The sequence below is a fragment of the Chenopodium album genome, chromosome 11 (assembly GCF_948465745.1).
Source record: "Chenopodium album chromosome 11, dcCheAlbu1.1, whole genome shotgun sequence".
In the NCBI taxonomy this organism is placed as follows: Eukaryota; Viridiplantae; Streptophyta; class Magnoliopsida; order Caryophyllales; family Amaranthaceae; genus Chenopodium; species Chenopodium album.
Window position 1 is genome coordinate 24,243,189 of NC_137844.1, and position 14,904 is coordinate 24,258,092.

Consider the following 14,904-nt stretch of genomic DNA (forward strand, 5'->3'; position numbering starts at 1 on the left):
CTTTTCTTTTTCTTTGAGTGCTTAGTTTAGGTTTAGCTTAGGAAGAAGTTGAATGGTTCGAGGTTGCTTGAATTTGGTTCTAAGGAACCTGGGATCGTTGATGTTGTTATCAACGATTACTTGTATGACGATTGGGACTTACTTGGATTATATATGCCTCGTTTGTGAACCTTTTTAAATTTCTTCCTCTTTCTTTTGTGTTTTTCTTTTTCCCTTGTGTGTGACAAACATGACTATGACAAGTTGAAATATTTTTGATTTGGGATTAGCTCATTCATTTGGATTTGTATGCCTTTCATGATGGTGTGTCTTTGAATGCTTATCTTCCTAGTTGATGAGGGTTTACACGGTTTGAGAATGCTTAGGGTTGAGTTAGACACATTGTAAGCTAAGGTAGCCCGGTTTAGAACTTTTGAGGACATTTGATCCCCTAGTTCACGGGAAAGTGGTAAGATGGGGTTGCTCTCTATAGTGGATAGGATTCCCTTTAGTTTGTATTTGCTTGTTTCTTATCCCGTTTGAGCGTCATTTGTTCTAGCCTTCATCATTCTTGTGTGCGGCGTTTAGGATCCTTAACTATGCATATCTTAATCTTTGTGTTGACCTCTAACTCCCAAGATCGTGACCAAACAACTCTAGAGGAGGAAAAAGGCACTTCTTCTCATTTTTCTTTGTTTTCTTTGTGTTTTCTTACAAATTTGGTTTTTATTTTTACATCCACTTTCTAACCAATTTGATCCTTATTTCCCTTTCTTGACTTAGCCATATTACAAAACTATCGGCCTATGTTCTACCGACCCTTGTAGTTAATGAAGCATTGGTTTGTGAGGTTCGAGTTTGAGAGTGTTGGTTTTGAGCAAGAAAGTTGTGTAAATTGGTTCAAGTAAGGTTTTGAAAGTTGTTCATGAAAAGAATATGCATAAAGGTTTGTGAAGAAGGATGTAACTCATGAAAACCAAGTGAAGTAAAAAAAAATTAATAAAAAAATGAAAAGGAATAAAGTAATGTTGTGAGGTTTGTTTTGAAAGGTTGTAGTTTGAGATTATGTTCTATTCTTACGCTGATCTTGAGAGATGGCCACTATTTTGCTTCACTTAGGAATTGCCACCAAAATTTTCAAATTGATTATCAACCTTAACCCCTAGCCATGACATTACAATCCTAGTTAAGACCCTTGGACTTTAGAGGAGCGCGGTCAAAGACCGGTGGAGGGAGAAAGATTTCAACCCTATGGAGAGAGTATGCATAGTTGAGATGTCGGGATGACCTTATGATTCCGCATAAAAATTTCTTTTTCCGGTTCCCTCGAGGAATCATGAGGAGCTAACTAAGGGATGATTTGAAGCTAGTGGAGAGAACGTGGACCGTTTTGGTTGGGGCTAGGGCGGAGAATGAAATCATTAGTTCTTTATGCTTAGCTTAGGTTTGTCTCTTTCAAACATGAGCATCTTAAAACGTGTTTTCCCTCTTTGAATTGAGAAAGGTAATTATTCTTTAATTCATGTCCCTAAGTTTGAGTCCAAATGGAGCATTTCCTACCTTGAGGCTTGATTGGTTTTCTTAAACCTTGTCATGTTATGTTTGTTGTGTTTGTCTCTTTGTTTTAGTTTTCCTTGCTTGAGGACAAGCAAGAGGCAAGTATAGGGGACTTTGATGAGTGGCATTTATGCCACTCTTTCATCCTTTTTCTCTAAGGATTCTCCCCTCATTTTCACTTGTTTGAGCCTTTTCTAAGCATTTTTACCTTAGTTTTGCTTTCTCTTTTCCCTTCTTGTGTTTCCTTTCCTTTTTCCCCTTTTCTTTGGTTTTACTAGTGTTTCTTCGTTGTTTTGTAGGTTTTTGGCCTGTTTGGATGAACCTATGGATGCATGTCGAGCTTTGGAAGGGAAATGAGATGCTCAAGGAGGGTGTGATGGCAATGCAAGAGCCGCAGGCACGAAGCCATGGGCCGCGGGCGCGGATTTTTAGCTTGAAGATTTCTCCAACTTTCGGAAGATGCCGTGCCGCGCCCCAGGAGGGGCCTCTCCTCCTTGGCTCGCGGGCGCGACACCTAGAGCTGCGGGCGCGGCGATTCGAGGATGCTTTACCCCTGATTCCTGGCCACGGCCTCTCCTCAGCAGGAGAGGCCTCTCCTTCCTTCAGCCGCGGGCGCGGGCTTTGATGCCGCGGGCGCGGGTTGGTGGGTTAAGCAACTCCGTACCAAGATTGGAGAGGGCTCGGCTGCTTGTTAGAGGGCTCTCCTTGGTGTTTTGTTTCCGTCTTTTGTGATGCATATAAATAGCCTCCTTATTCAAGTTTGTAATCATCTTTTTTCTTATCAACATTTAGCCCTAACCTGAGAGAGAGAGAAAGTGGATTATGACTCAAGTTTCCTTTATTGTATTCAACTTTGATCAAGTTTAATCTTCAATCAAGCAACATTTCAAGTTTTCCTCTTTCATTAATCTCCTCTTTAGTAATCTCTAATCCTTTCTCTTAGTTTTATTTATTTACCTTTTTGTTGCTTATTTTCATTAATCCTATTGTTCATCTAGTTATTATTGTTTACTTTGTTCTTAATCATGTTTTGTTTTGAGTTTCTTGAGTTTATTTCTAGCTTTGTTATTATGTTTAATCTCCCTTCTCTAGGCTAATTTCTTAGCTAGGGGAAGGGGGTGGAAAATATGTGTTGATATTGGATGAATGATGATGGTTGGATTGAACTCATGCCATAAATTGATGAAAGACCTGATTTTTGATAGCTTGAGATTATTGTTGCACTTTATTTGATGTTCTCTAGTTTAAATGCATGAAAGTGATTTGAACTAGATTAAGATCACCTCTATTTTAGCGATTGCATGAGAATGAGTTGTTAAAGTTAGAGTTTCTTGGATTGTGGTTCTTTAGTCTCTTGTTTAGATTGTAACTAATAGGATGCATGAGAATGATCCTAATTAGTATAGGCCTCTTTCATTGATTTTCCTAGACTATTGCATGAGAATGAATTATTTAGGTAGAACCTTGAGTTCTTTGGCATGATCTTCTTGATAACAATCGTTGTTCCCCTCTTTCTAATCATGTTTGACACCCTCGTACCCCTAGCGTCGCTCTCTCTTGATTTTAAACATCTTTATCTTTGCTTGTTTGTAGTCTTAGTACTTTTTATCCAAAAACCAACAAAAACATTCCCCTTTTTACTCTTGCAGTAGTGATATTGATGTTGATGTTGAATGAGTGTGCTTCCTCAGTGGTTCGACCCTTTACATACCCCTATACTTGTATTAGGGTAGTTTAGGATTATAAATGATTAATTTGATTAGGGTAGTAGTTTAACGACCTATCTAATCCCGATCAATTCTACGAAGCTAATTGAATAAAATGAAACTCAAACACATTCAAAAAAAGCTTTTTGAATCAAATGAAAGTCAAATACATTCAACAAAGCTAATAGAATCAAATAAAAGTAAAACACATTTAAACAAAGCTTTTTGAATCAACTGAAAATCATACCCATTCAAACAAAGCTTTTTGAAGCAAATGAAAGTCAAATGCATTTAACAAAGCTAATTAAATCAAATGAAAGTCAAATAAATGCAAACAAAGCTTTTTGAATCAAATTAGAGTCAAAATGAATTCAACAAAGCTAATTGAATCATATGAAAGTCAAACACATTCAAATAAAGCTTTTTAAATCAAATGAAACTCAAATGCATTCAACAAAGCTGATTTAATTAAATAAAATTCAAACACATTCAAACAAAGCTTATTGAATCAAATAAAAGTCAAACACATTTAAGCAAAGCTCTTTGAATCAAATAAAAGTCAAATGCATTCAACAAAGCTAATTGAATCAAATGAAAGTCAAACACATTCAAACAAAGCTTTTAAAATTAAATGAAAGTCAAACAAATTCCAACAAAGCTTTTTTAATCAAATAAAAGTAAAATGATTTCACCAAATATAATTGAATGAAATGAAAGTTGAACACATTCAAACCAAGCTTGTTGAATCAAAAGAAAGTCAAATGCATTCAAAAACTCTAATTTAATCAAATTAAAGCCAAACACATCCAAACACATCCAAACAAAGCTTTTTAAATCTATTGAAAGTCAAACCCATTCAAACCAAGATTTTTGAATCAAATGAAAGTAAAATGCATTCTACAAAGCTAATTGAATCAAATGAAAGTCAAACCTATTCAAACAAAGCTTTTTGAAGCAAATGAAAGTCAAATGCATTCAACAATGCTAATTGAATTTAATGAAATTCAAACAAATTCAAACAAAGCTTATTGAATCAAATGAAAGTCATAATGCATTTAACAAAGCTAATTGAATCATATGAGATTCTAACACATTGAAATAAAGCTTTGTGAATCAAATGAAAGTCAAATACATTCAATAAAGCTGATTTAATCAAATGAAAGTCAAATACATTAAAACAAAACTTTTTGAATCAAATAAAAGTAAAATACATTCAAAAAAACTAACAAAATCAAATGCAAGTTAAACACATTCTAACAAAGCTTTTGAAACAAATTAAAGTCAAACACAATTAAATAATGCTTTTTGAATCAAATGAAAGTTTAATGCATTCAACACAGCTAATTTAATCAAATTAAAGTCAAACACATCCAAACAAAGGTTTTTGAATCAAATGAAAGTCAAATACATTCAAACAAAGCTTTTTGAAACAAATGAAAGTCAAACACATCCAAACAAAGGTTTTTGAATCAAATAAAAGTCAAACACATTCAAACAAAGGTTTTTGAAACATATGAAAGTCAAACCCTTTCAAACATAGCTTTTTAAATCAAATGAAATTCAAATGCATTCTACAAAGCTAATTGAATCAAATGAAAGTCAAACACATTCAAACGAAGCTTTTTGAATCAAAGGAAAGTCAAAATGAATTTAACAAAATTAATTGACTAAAATAAAAGTCAAACACATTCAAGCAAACTTTATGAATCAAATGAAAGTAAACCACATTCAAACAAAGCTTTTTGAATCAAATAATAATCAACTGCATTAAAAAGATAATTGAATCAAATGCAAGTCAAACATATTCATACAAAGCCAATTTATTGAAAAGGAAGTCAAACACATTCATAGAAAGCCTTTTGAGTTAAATGAAAGTCAAATGACTTCAACAAAGCTAATTGAATCAAATAAAAATCAAACACATTCAAACAAAGCTTTTAGAATCAAATGAAAGTCAAACCCCTTCAAACAAAGCTTTTCGAATCAAATAAATGTCATATGCATTCTACAAAGGTAATTGAATGAAATGAAAGTGAAACACATTCAAACAAAGCTTTTTGAATCTAATGAAAGTCAAAATGCATTCAACAAACCTAATTGGCTAAAATGAAAGTCAAACACATTAGAACAAAGCTTTTTAATAAAATGAAAATCAAACACATTCAAACAAAGATTTTGGAATCAAATAAAAGTCAAATACATTCAACAAATCATATCGAATCAAATGAAAGTCAAACAAATTCAAACGAAGCTTTTTGAATTAAATGAAAGTAAAACCCATTCAGAAAAAGCTTCTTAAATCAAATGAAAGTCAAATGCATTCTACAAAGCTAATTGAATTAAATGAAAGTCAAACACATTCAAACTAAGCATTTTGAATCAAATGAAAGTCAAATGCATTCAACAAAGCTAATTTTATGAAATGAAAGTCAAACACATTTATATAAAGTTTTTTGAATTAAATTAATGTCAAATGTTTTCAACAAAGCCAATTGAATCAAATAAAAGTCAAACACATTCAAACAAAGCTTTTTGAATTAAATGAAAGTCAATCCCCTGCTACCAAAGCTTTTTATATCAAATGAAAGTCAAACGCATTCTACAAAGGTAATTGAATCAAATGAAAGTCAAGCACATTCAAACAAAGCTTAATGAATCAAATTAAAGTCAAATGCATTCAGCAAAGCTAATTGAATGAATTGAAAGTCAAACACTTTCAAACAAAGATTTTTGAATCAAATGAAAGTCAAATGCATTTAACAAAGCTAATTGAATAAAATTAAAGTCAAACACATTTAAGCAAAGCTTTTTGAATCAAATGAAAGTCAAACCCATTCTAACAAAGGTTTTTTAATCAAATGAAAGTCAAATGCATTCAAGAAAGCTAATTGAATAAAATAAAATTCAAACACATTTAAACAAAGCTAATTGAATCAAATGTATGTCAAACACATTCAAACAAAACTTTTTGAATCAAATGAAAGTCAAATGCATTCTACAAAGGTAATTGAATCAAATAAAAGTCTAACTCATTCTAACAAAGCTTTTTGAATCAAATGAAAGTCAAACCCATTCATACAAAGCTTTTTGAATAAAATGAAACAAAGGTAATTGAATCAAGTAACATTCATACACATTCAAACAAAGCTTTTTAAAACAAATGAAAGTCAAACCCCTTCAAATAAATCTTTCTGAATGAAATGAAAGTCAAATGCATTCAACAAAGCTGATTTAATCAAATGCAAGTCAAACATATTCTAACAAAGATTTTAGAATAAAATAAAGTCAAATGCATTTCACAAAGATAATTTAATCAAATGAAGGTCAAACACATTCAAACAAAGCTTTTTAAATAAAATGAAAGTCAAACACGAAACAAAGCTTTTTGAATCAAATGAAAGTCAAATACGTTCAACAACCCAAATTGAATGAAATTAAAGTCAAACACATTCTAACAAAGATTTTTAAATCAAATAAAAGTCAAATGCATTCAACAAAGCGAATTAAATCAAATAAAAGTAAAACACATTCAAACTAAGCTTTTTAAATCAAATGAAAGTCAAACCCATTCAAACAAAGTTTTTTAAAGCAAATGAAATTCAAATGCATTAAAAAATGCTAATTGAATCAAATAAAAGTGGGATCAAATGAAAGTAAAAGAAACCCTAGAGAGAGAAAGTTAGAGAGAGAAACTCTAGAAAGATTAAAACCCACATTTTTCTTCCTCGAATTTGAGCTCGATTTTAATGGCAAAACGAAATAAAGGCAAGGCAAGTAAGAATTCAGGCTCAAAATCGAAGAAGAAGCAGAATTCTAAGTAGAATACGAGGCCCAAAACCCGCAATTTCACAAAGAGGAAGGAATAGAGTATAGCATCGGAGGAAGTTTCTATAATGCTGGCTTGATGAAGTAATGGAGAATACGATTCCGGTGATGGAATTGACTGCTAAAGCTCGGGAACAACATGAGGAGGAGTTCAATCTGTGGTTGAAGGTAATCCATTCTTCTTCTTTTGCCATTGATGCTGAGCATGATCAGCCTATTGCATGTTGTGATAGTGTTCTTGTACAGATACTTCAACCCCTATATTGATGATTGAACACTCTAATTGCACTAGTAATAGGTTTTCCCCAATTTCTGAGAACCTAGATTCGCATTCCCCTATTTTTTAATCGATTTCCCTTTATCCTGTTGCTAGGCTGAACTGAAAGGATAGCTTGTTTAAGGGCATTAAGGATGAGGGGTTAGACCTTTCTAGGGGGGGGGGGAGATGTGGGAAGTAATAAGGATGAGAAAATTTTGATTACTATGGCAAATGTGCAACCTAAAATTGACTATTAGAATTCTACAATTATGTCATGTGGTGGGTGTGAAACCACCATGCTCAGTCATAAATGGATTTGCTAGGCGTATCTGGGGGAAATTTGGAGTGGATAAGGTTTCATTGCTACCAAATGGAGTTTTCTTAGTTCGTTTTAGAACTGCGGATGCTCGAGACAGAGTACTGACTATAGGGCCTGTCTGGTTTGATAACAAACCTGTGATTCTTAAGCAGTGGCTTCCTGGAATGAACTTAGCTGAGATGCCAGTTGATGAGGTTCTTACCTGGATAAGATTGAATGGACTCAATATAAAATACTAGAGTCAAAAGATTCTAATGAAATTGGCCTCTGTAGTTGGAAAACCTGTGAAAACTGATAGGGCAACTGCTATAAAAGAGAAATTGGAGTATGCTAGGATTATGGTTGAGGTGAAATTCAATGTTGACCTTCCAGAATTCATTGAGTTCCTTAATGAAAATGGTAATACAGTGAAGCAGGTGGTAGGGTATAAATGGATACATGTTGTTTGTAAAGTTTGTGGTGGGATAGGGCATGCTGATGCTCAGTGTCCTAACCACAAGATACAAGAAAGGAGGAGGATAGTGTAGAAACCTATTAAGCAAAGAACTCAGAATCAGCAAGTGTGGAGACCAGTGCAGACACCTGCTAAGCAACAACAGATGAATGCAGCTGAGGGTCCTACTATGGATGCTGGTACTGACGATTGTGTGGGGAACCAACAACTCATACAACTAGGTGTTATCTTGATTAGTAGTAGTGGGAACGAGTTCGGTGCTTTGGAGGAAGGAGAGTGCTCTCATTTATTTGATGGATAGTATAGGTTTCTGGAATGTAAGGGGATTAAACATGCTTAGTAAATGTTGTAATGTCTAATGGTTTCTAAGGCAGCACAACTTGGGTTTGTTTGGTTTCCTTGAAAAAAAGGTGAAGGATAGGAAGTTTGATTAGGTGTTTTCTAGGTTGGGAAGTGATTGGTCAATTGTCACTTATTATAGTAAGCATATAGGGGGTAGAATATGGTTGGTTTGGTTGGCTCAAGTGTTTGAGGTGAATGTTGTAAGAGTGGAGACTCAGTTGATTCACTGTCATGTTTTACATAGGAGCACTAACAGTAAATTCTTTTTCACTTTGGTGTATGGCCTGAATGAGGTGAGTCAAAGGGTGGATTTATGGGACTAGATTGTGCAAATTTATAAATCTCTGTAGGGTTCTTGGATTGTGGGAGGGGATTTCAACAATTTTCTTAATCTAGGGGACAGGATTGTGTCCACCATTTCTCTCACTGAAGTGGAACCTTTCAGAGAGTGAATGAGGCAGGCTGGTTTGTTTGATTGGAGTACTGGAGGTATGTTTTATACTTGGAATAAGAAGCAGGATGGGTTAAGTAGGGTTTGTACAAGGATTGATAGGGTCCTTGTGAATGAGATGTGGTCTGATACTTTTAGTACTATGCAAGCTACTTTCTATCTTGAGGGTCTTATGAACCATTTTCCTTGTGTAATCAAGCTTTTTGAGGGAGGTGCTCAGCTTAGGAAACCATTTAGGTTTTCCAATATGTGGGTCAATCCTCCATAGAAATTTTGTATGATTTGGTAAGTTGGGATTCCATGGTGAGGACATTCTCGTTGATACTCCTTGTATCTTTCCCAAGCCTTATACAAACTCTCACTAGGCTTTTGTTTAAAGCTTTGGATTAGAGTTCTTGCCTCAGCGGTCTTCTTTTGAGGGTAAAAGCGAGAAAGAAACTCTTTGGTGACTTCATCCCAAGTTCTCAAATAATTAGGCTTCACTTCCTTATCTAGTCACTCTAAAGCTCTTCTGATTAGAGAGAATGGGAATAGCTTGAGCCTTATGAATTCTTGAGAAACCCCATTGACCTTGATTGTGTTGCAATACTTCTCAAACTCTTTATGATTTAGTGGGCTTTCGTGCTTGGCACCACTAAATTGCCTTCGTTCAATCATTGTTATCATCGTCGACCTTATCTTAAAGTCATTAGCCGGTGTTGTTGGCGGAGCAATACCACTCTCAAATCTATAGGCACCGGGAGTTCCCAACTCCTTCAAAGCAACCCTTGGTACTTCACCCATGCTTCTTTATTCTTATTCTTGAAATTCTTCTCCACTTGATGAGCTAGAACTCAAGGATCGTCTAGCAACTCTTATCCTTGCGATTGTTCTCTCAATCTCCGGATCAAAAGGTACTAAAGTCCTTCCTCATGTCTTATGCATACAATCTCAAAGAAACAATTAGTAGCACGGCTACAAATGTAGCCTAAAGAGAAAAATCTTTTTGTATTTTTGAAATAAAATGAAATAGACTCAACAACAATAGCAAACAACTACGCCATTCCCCGGCAACGACGCCATTTTTGACGAGAGGTGTATTCTAGGTCGTTGAAACTAAAATTCCTCCAATCAAACTAAATTTGTAACCAAACCTACACCTAGTAATAGGGCAAGTTCGGGTCGAACCACTAGGAATGGGGGAAAGTTAGCTATTGCCAAAGTCAAGCTATTTCGAAGCGTAAAAGGAAATGTAGGCTATCTAAGTTCAACTAAACAAACAAGGCAAACACAAAGTAAATTAATATATCAAACACTAGGGATTTAGGATCCACATATTCTTGCAATGGACACATACCAATCGGGTTGGAGATTGATTAATTCAAGTATTACGAAAGAAGATAGACAATGCAATCAAAAGAGCTCGACAAACTATCTCCTAGAGGCCTAACTAGCGCCAACTACGAAAGACTCTACTAGGAACGTCACAAACCAAGCTCGATCAATAAATGTGAGCTACAAATCAATGGTCCGTATCAATGTAGGCACAAAATGCAATCTAGTATGCCAATTAAAGTTAGCTACTCTTTAACTAATCACACACATGCACAAAATCAATCAACCAATTAAATCACAATGCTAAATCAATCAAAACCTCCCAATTAGCTATGATCCATCACTCAAACATGCTTCACCACATCCCTAGCAAGTGAACTACTCACAATCCATGAAAGAAATCAAAATCTAAACTAAGCTAATCAACGAATTCATCATCATCATTCCAATTAAACCAAATTCAATCAACTAATCAACAAATTTGAACAATCAACAAACAAAAGAAATCAAAAGCTAAAGATTGCATTAAAATAAAAGAAATCCTTACAAACTTTGGTGAAATCAAAGGAAAATGTGCTTAGAATCATCAAACATCAATCATCAACCATGAATTTCTCTCTCTAAAAATCTAAGAACAAGTGTTTCTCTTTCTAAACTTCTCTCTAAAAACTCTAATTCTAATTCTCTCCTCTTTTTCGCAAAACAATTCTCTCTCTAAAAATAGAAGAAAAATCTATACATAGTAGAACTAACAAAGAGAAATTAGTTAGATCGTCCAAAATAGACCCGTACAGGCGCGGCCTTCTTCAAGAGGATGCGCGGCCGTGCAAAAATAGGTACGAAACAGGGGGAGCAACAGGCGCGGCCGTGCTAGGGCCACGCGCGGCCGCGCCTGGGGACAGGGAAGCCTCCTTCCCCTTCATCTTGATGCTCCTCGTACGCTCCACTTGGTGTGCTTGATGAACACGGAACATGGCAGATCCTAAAGCACCTCGACGGTGGGTTCAACACCAGAATTGGTGCCCCCATGGCTTGAATGCACGGCCCAAGGTTACTTGAAACTTGAAAATCTCCATACTTGGGCTTCACATGGAGAACACTGGGCATCCTAATCAATGCAAAACTTGGTAAGAAGTCTCGAGAATCCTTGGACAACGATCTTAACCTGAAAATGAAAGAAAACAAGCAAATAAAAGGGAAAAAAGACAAGAAAAACCAAGAAATGCATGAAAAAGGAAAAATCAACTAAGGAAAGTGCAAACTAAAGAAATAAGGAGCAAAACTAAGGAAAAAGGAAAGAAAAGAGCTATAAAATCAATCTAAAATCACCCTAAAAGAGAACAAATGAGTGCCAAAAATGACACTCATCAATAAGTTCCTAAAGTAGAAAGATAAAATGCATTGGCTGAGAGATGGGGATATGAACTCTGCTTACTTTCACTCTATTCTGAGGAAGAGAAGAATTCTGAATAGTATCTTTTCTATTATTACTGACAGTGGGGAGGTGGTGACAGCTCCTAATATGGTTTATGATGCTTTTCTTGAGTATTATAAGGGAATACTTGGTACTTATAGCTAGTGGCCAGGTTCACCCCTCAGTTTCTGCTGAGGGTAATATTTTGTATGTAGATCAAGGTCTCAGCATCTGTAGGGACTTTACCGGTGATGATGTGAAGAGAGCTCTTTAGAATATTGATGATGATAAGGCTCCAAGACCTGATGGATTCTCTAGTAAGTTTTTTAAGGCCACCTGGGATGTGACTGGTCCTGCTATAATAAAGGTTGTTTTGGATTTCGTTACCCATGGAAAGCTGCTGAAACAAGTAAATGCCACTACCCTAACCTTGATTCCCAAGGTTGAGAATGCCAGCAAAGTTACTTAGTTTAGACCTATAACATGTTGTAAAGTCATGTATAAGATTATTTCAAAAATGTTTTGTGAAAGACTTAAGGAAGTGTTACCTGAGCTGATTGATACAAGCCAGGGTGACTTTGTTTCTGGAAGATCAATCCTTGATAACATCCTTGTTTGTCAGGATATGCTTAGGAATTACAGTAATAAAAGGAAGCCTCCAAGATGCACAGTCAAGGTGGATTTGAGGAAAGCTTATGATTTAGTTAGCTGGGGGTTTATAGAAGATATGATGACTGCCCTGGGTTTTCCTAGGAAATTTGTGGATTGGATTATGCAATGTGTGTGTACACCCTCCTTTTCTTTGATGATAAATGGGGGGCTTCATGGTTTCTTTGCTGAGAAGAAAGGGATAAGGCATGGTGATCCTATTCTCCTTTGCTTTTTGTGATTATTATGGAATACCTAACAAGGTTACTGAAAAAGGTGGGGAAGAAGAGGAAGTTCAAATTCCATCAAAGGTGTGAGCAGTTGAGCTTGAACCATTTGATCTTTGCTGATGATCTAATGTTGTTTTCTTATGGAAGTGTTGATGTTTTTAATATTTTGTTTAAAGCTCTGAAAGCTTTTGAGAGAAGATCTGGACTACAAGCAAATACTGATAAAACAACAATATATTTTGGGAATGTGCAAAGTCATGTGAGGGAGGATATTCTAAGTTTTTCTGGGTTTGTTCCTGGAGATATGCCTTTTAAGTATCTTGACATTCCTTTAAATGACAAGTACTTAAAGGTGCATGACTATGACAGTTTGATTGACAAGAGGCTGAACAAGCTTCATTGCTGGAGTAGTAGAAACCTTTATTATGTTGCAAGAGCTACCTTGGTTAATGCTGTGCTTATCAGTCTTCCTTCCTATTAGGCTCAATGTTTGTTAATTCCCAAGACTATTATGCTTAGGATTGTTCAGATTTGCAGGGCTTTTCTGTGGGATGGGAGTGTTGTTCTTAGGAGGGCTCCTCCTTTGGCCTGGGATTGGGTGTGCAGACTTAAATTTGCTGGTGGGTTGGGAGATAGGGATTGTCTGATGTAGAATAAGGATGCTCTAGGAAGCTATGTTTGGAAAATAGGGTGATTCTCTTTGGGTGAAATGGGTCCATTCTGTTTATATTTAGAACTAGGACTGGTGGTCTGATGCTCCTGAGAAAGAAGTAGGGTGGGGCTAGAAATTGATGTGTAAGGTGAAGGAAGAAATTAAGGATGGCTTCATAAATAATGGTTGGCTGAGTAAGAAGTATAAAATAGCAGACTGCTATAAATGGCTTCAAGGTAATATGGAGAGGGCTCCCAGGGGATGCTAGGTCTGGAATACTTTTAATGTCCCCAACCACTCTTTTGTAGTATGGCTTGCTGTGCCGGGTAAACAAGACAAAAATTGGTGAAACTTGGGGTCTGTGTGGATGATTCTTGTTTGCTGTGTGGTGCCTAGGCTGAGTCCTTAGAGCACTTATTTTTCAACTGTGATTTTAGTAGGAAATTTTTGAGTAATGTCTTCAACTGGTTAAGCCTTCCTGATTTGCAGCTTAATATTGATAGTGCATAGAACATTTGGAAGGACAGGAGGTATAATAACATTCAGAGTATGACTATGCTTGCTGTTATGTCTGCATTGGTGTACGATGTTTGGCTGGCAAGGAATCAAACTTTCTGGTAGAGTGCTATTCTGCATCCTGATACTGTAACCAAAGCAATCAAGAGAGAGTTCTTGGGAAGAGTGCAGCAGCTGATCAATGGAAAGTGGAACACTGAGGACTAAAACTTGTTTTATGCTTTAAAATCTACTGTCTAGCTAGTTTAGGTTAGCTTTGTTGTACACTTGACTTTGGTTTATCTGTGCCCTTCCTTGAAGGTAGCAGATCTGCTAAAGTTCAGGTATGATTCTGGTAGCCTTGGTGAACCCTTCCTAGAAGGTGGCACTTTTGGCTCCCAAAATCTAGGAGTGGGGTTTGACCTTTAGGTCCTGTGTAGTTTTGGAGTGGCCTAGTTGTTAGGCCTTGTACATTATAAATTTATACAGTTTTTTTTTATATATATATACTTTCTTACTTACCAAAAAAAAAAAAGAATCAAATATAAGTCAAACAAATTCAAACAAACCTTTTTGAATAAAATGAAAGTCAAAATGCATTCAACAAAGCTAATTGAATCATATGAAAGTCAAACACATTCAAATAAAGCTTTTTGAATCAAATGATAGTCAAATGCATTCAACAAAGCTGATTTAATCAAATTAAAGTCAAACACATTCAAACATAGCTTTATGAATCAAAAGAAATTAAAACCCATTCAAACAAAGCTTTCTTAAGCAAATGAAAGTCAAATGCATTCAACAAAGCTGATTTAATCCAATGCAAGTCAAACACATTCTAACTAAGCTTTTTAAATCAAATGAATGTCAAATGCATAATACAAAGCTAATTGAATCAAATTAAATTCAAACACATTCAAACGAAGCTTTATAAATCAAATGGAAGTTAAACCCATTCAAACAAAGCTTTTTGAATCAAATGAAAGTCAAATGCATTCAACAAAGCTGATTTAACCCAATGCAAAGATAATTGAATCAAATGAAAGTTAAACACATTCAAACGAAGCTTTATGATACAAATGGAAGTCAAACCCTTTCAAACAAAGCTTTTTGAATCAAATGAAAGTCAAATGCATTCAACAAAGCAAAATTAATCCAATGCAAGTCAAACACATTCTAAAAATGCTTTTTGAATCAAATAAAAGTCAAATGCATTTAACAAAGCTGATTGAATCAAATGAAAGTCAAACACATTCAAA

General features: G+C 35.3%; 1 protein-coding gene and 1 non-coding gene across 2 annotated transcripts; both read left to right on the top strand.

Moving 5' to 3' along the window:
- The first annotated feature begins 9,187 nt into the window (after positions 1-9,187).
- On the top strand, positions 9,188-9,293 carry LOC145569697 (small nucleolar RNA R71). Its single transcript, XR_014096248.1, has one exon. It is a non-coding gene; the product is annotated as a small nucleolar RNA R71 (small nucleolar RNA).
- A 3,221-nt stretch (positions 9,294-12,514) lies between these two features.
- Positions 12,515-12,979, top strand: LOC145566467 (uncharacterized). Its single transcript, XM_081625878.1, has one exon. The coding sequence runs from the start codon at positions 12,515-12,517 to the stop codon at positions 12,977-12,979; it is 465 nt and encodes a 154-aa protein (XP_081482004.1).
- Positions 12,980-14,904: the final 1,925 nt, after the last annotated feature.

Bases quoted from the DNA above. Each gene is read 5' to 3' on its own strand.
- LOC145566467 (XM_081625878.1), top strand. From the start codon at position 12,515: ATGGAATACCTAACAAGGTTACTGAAAAAGGTGGGGAAGAAGAGGAAG.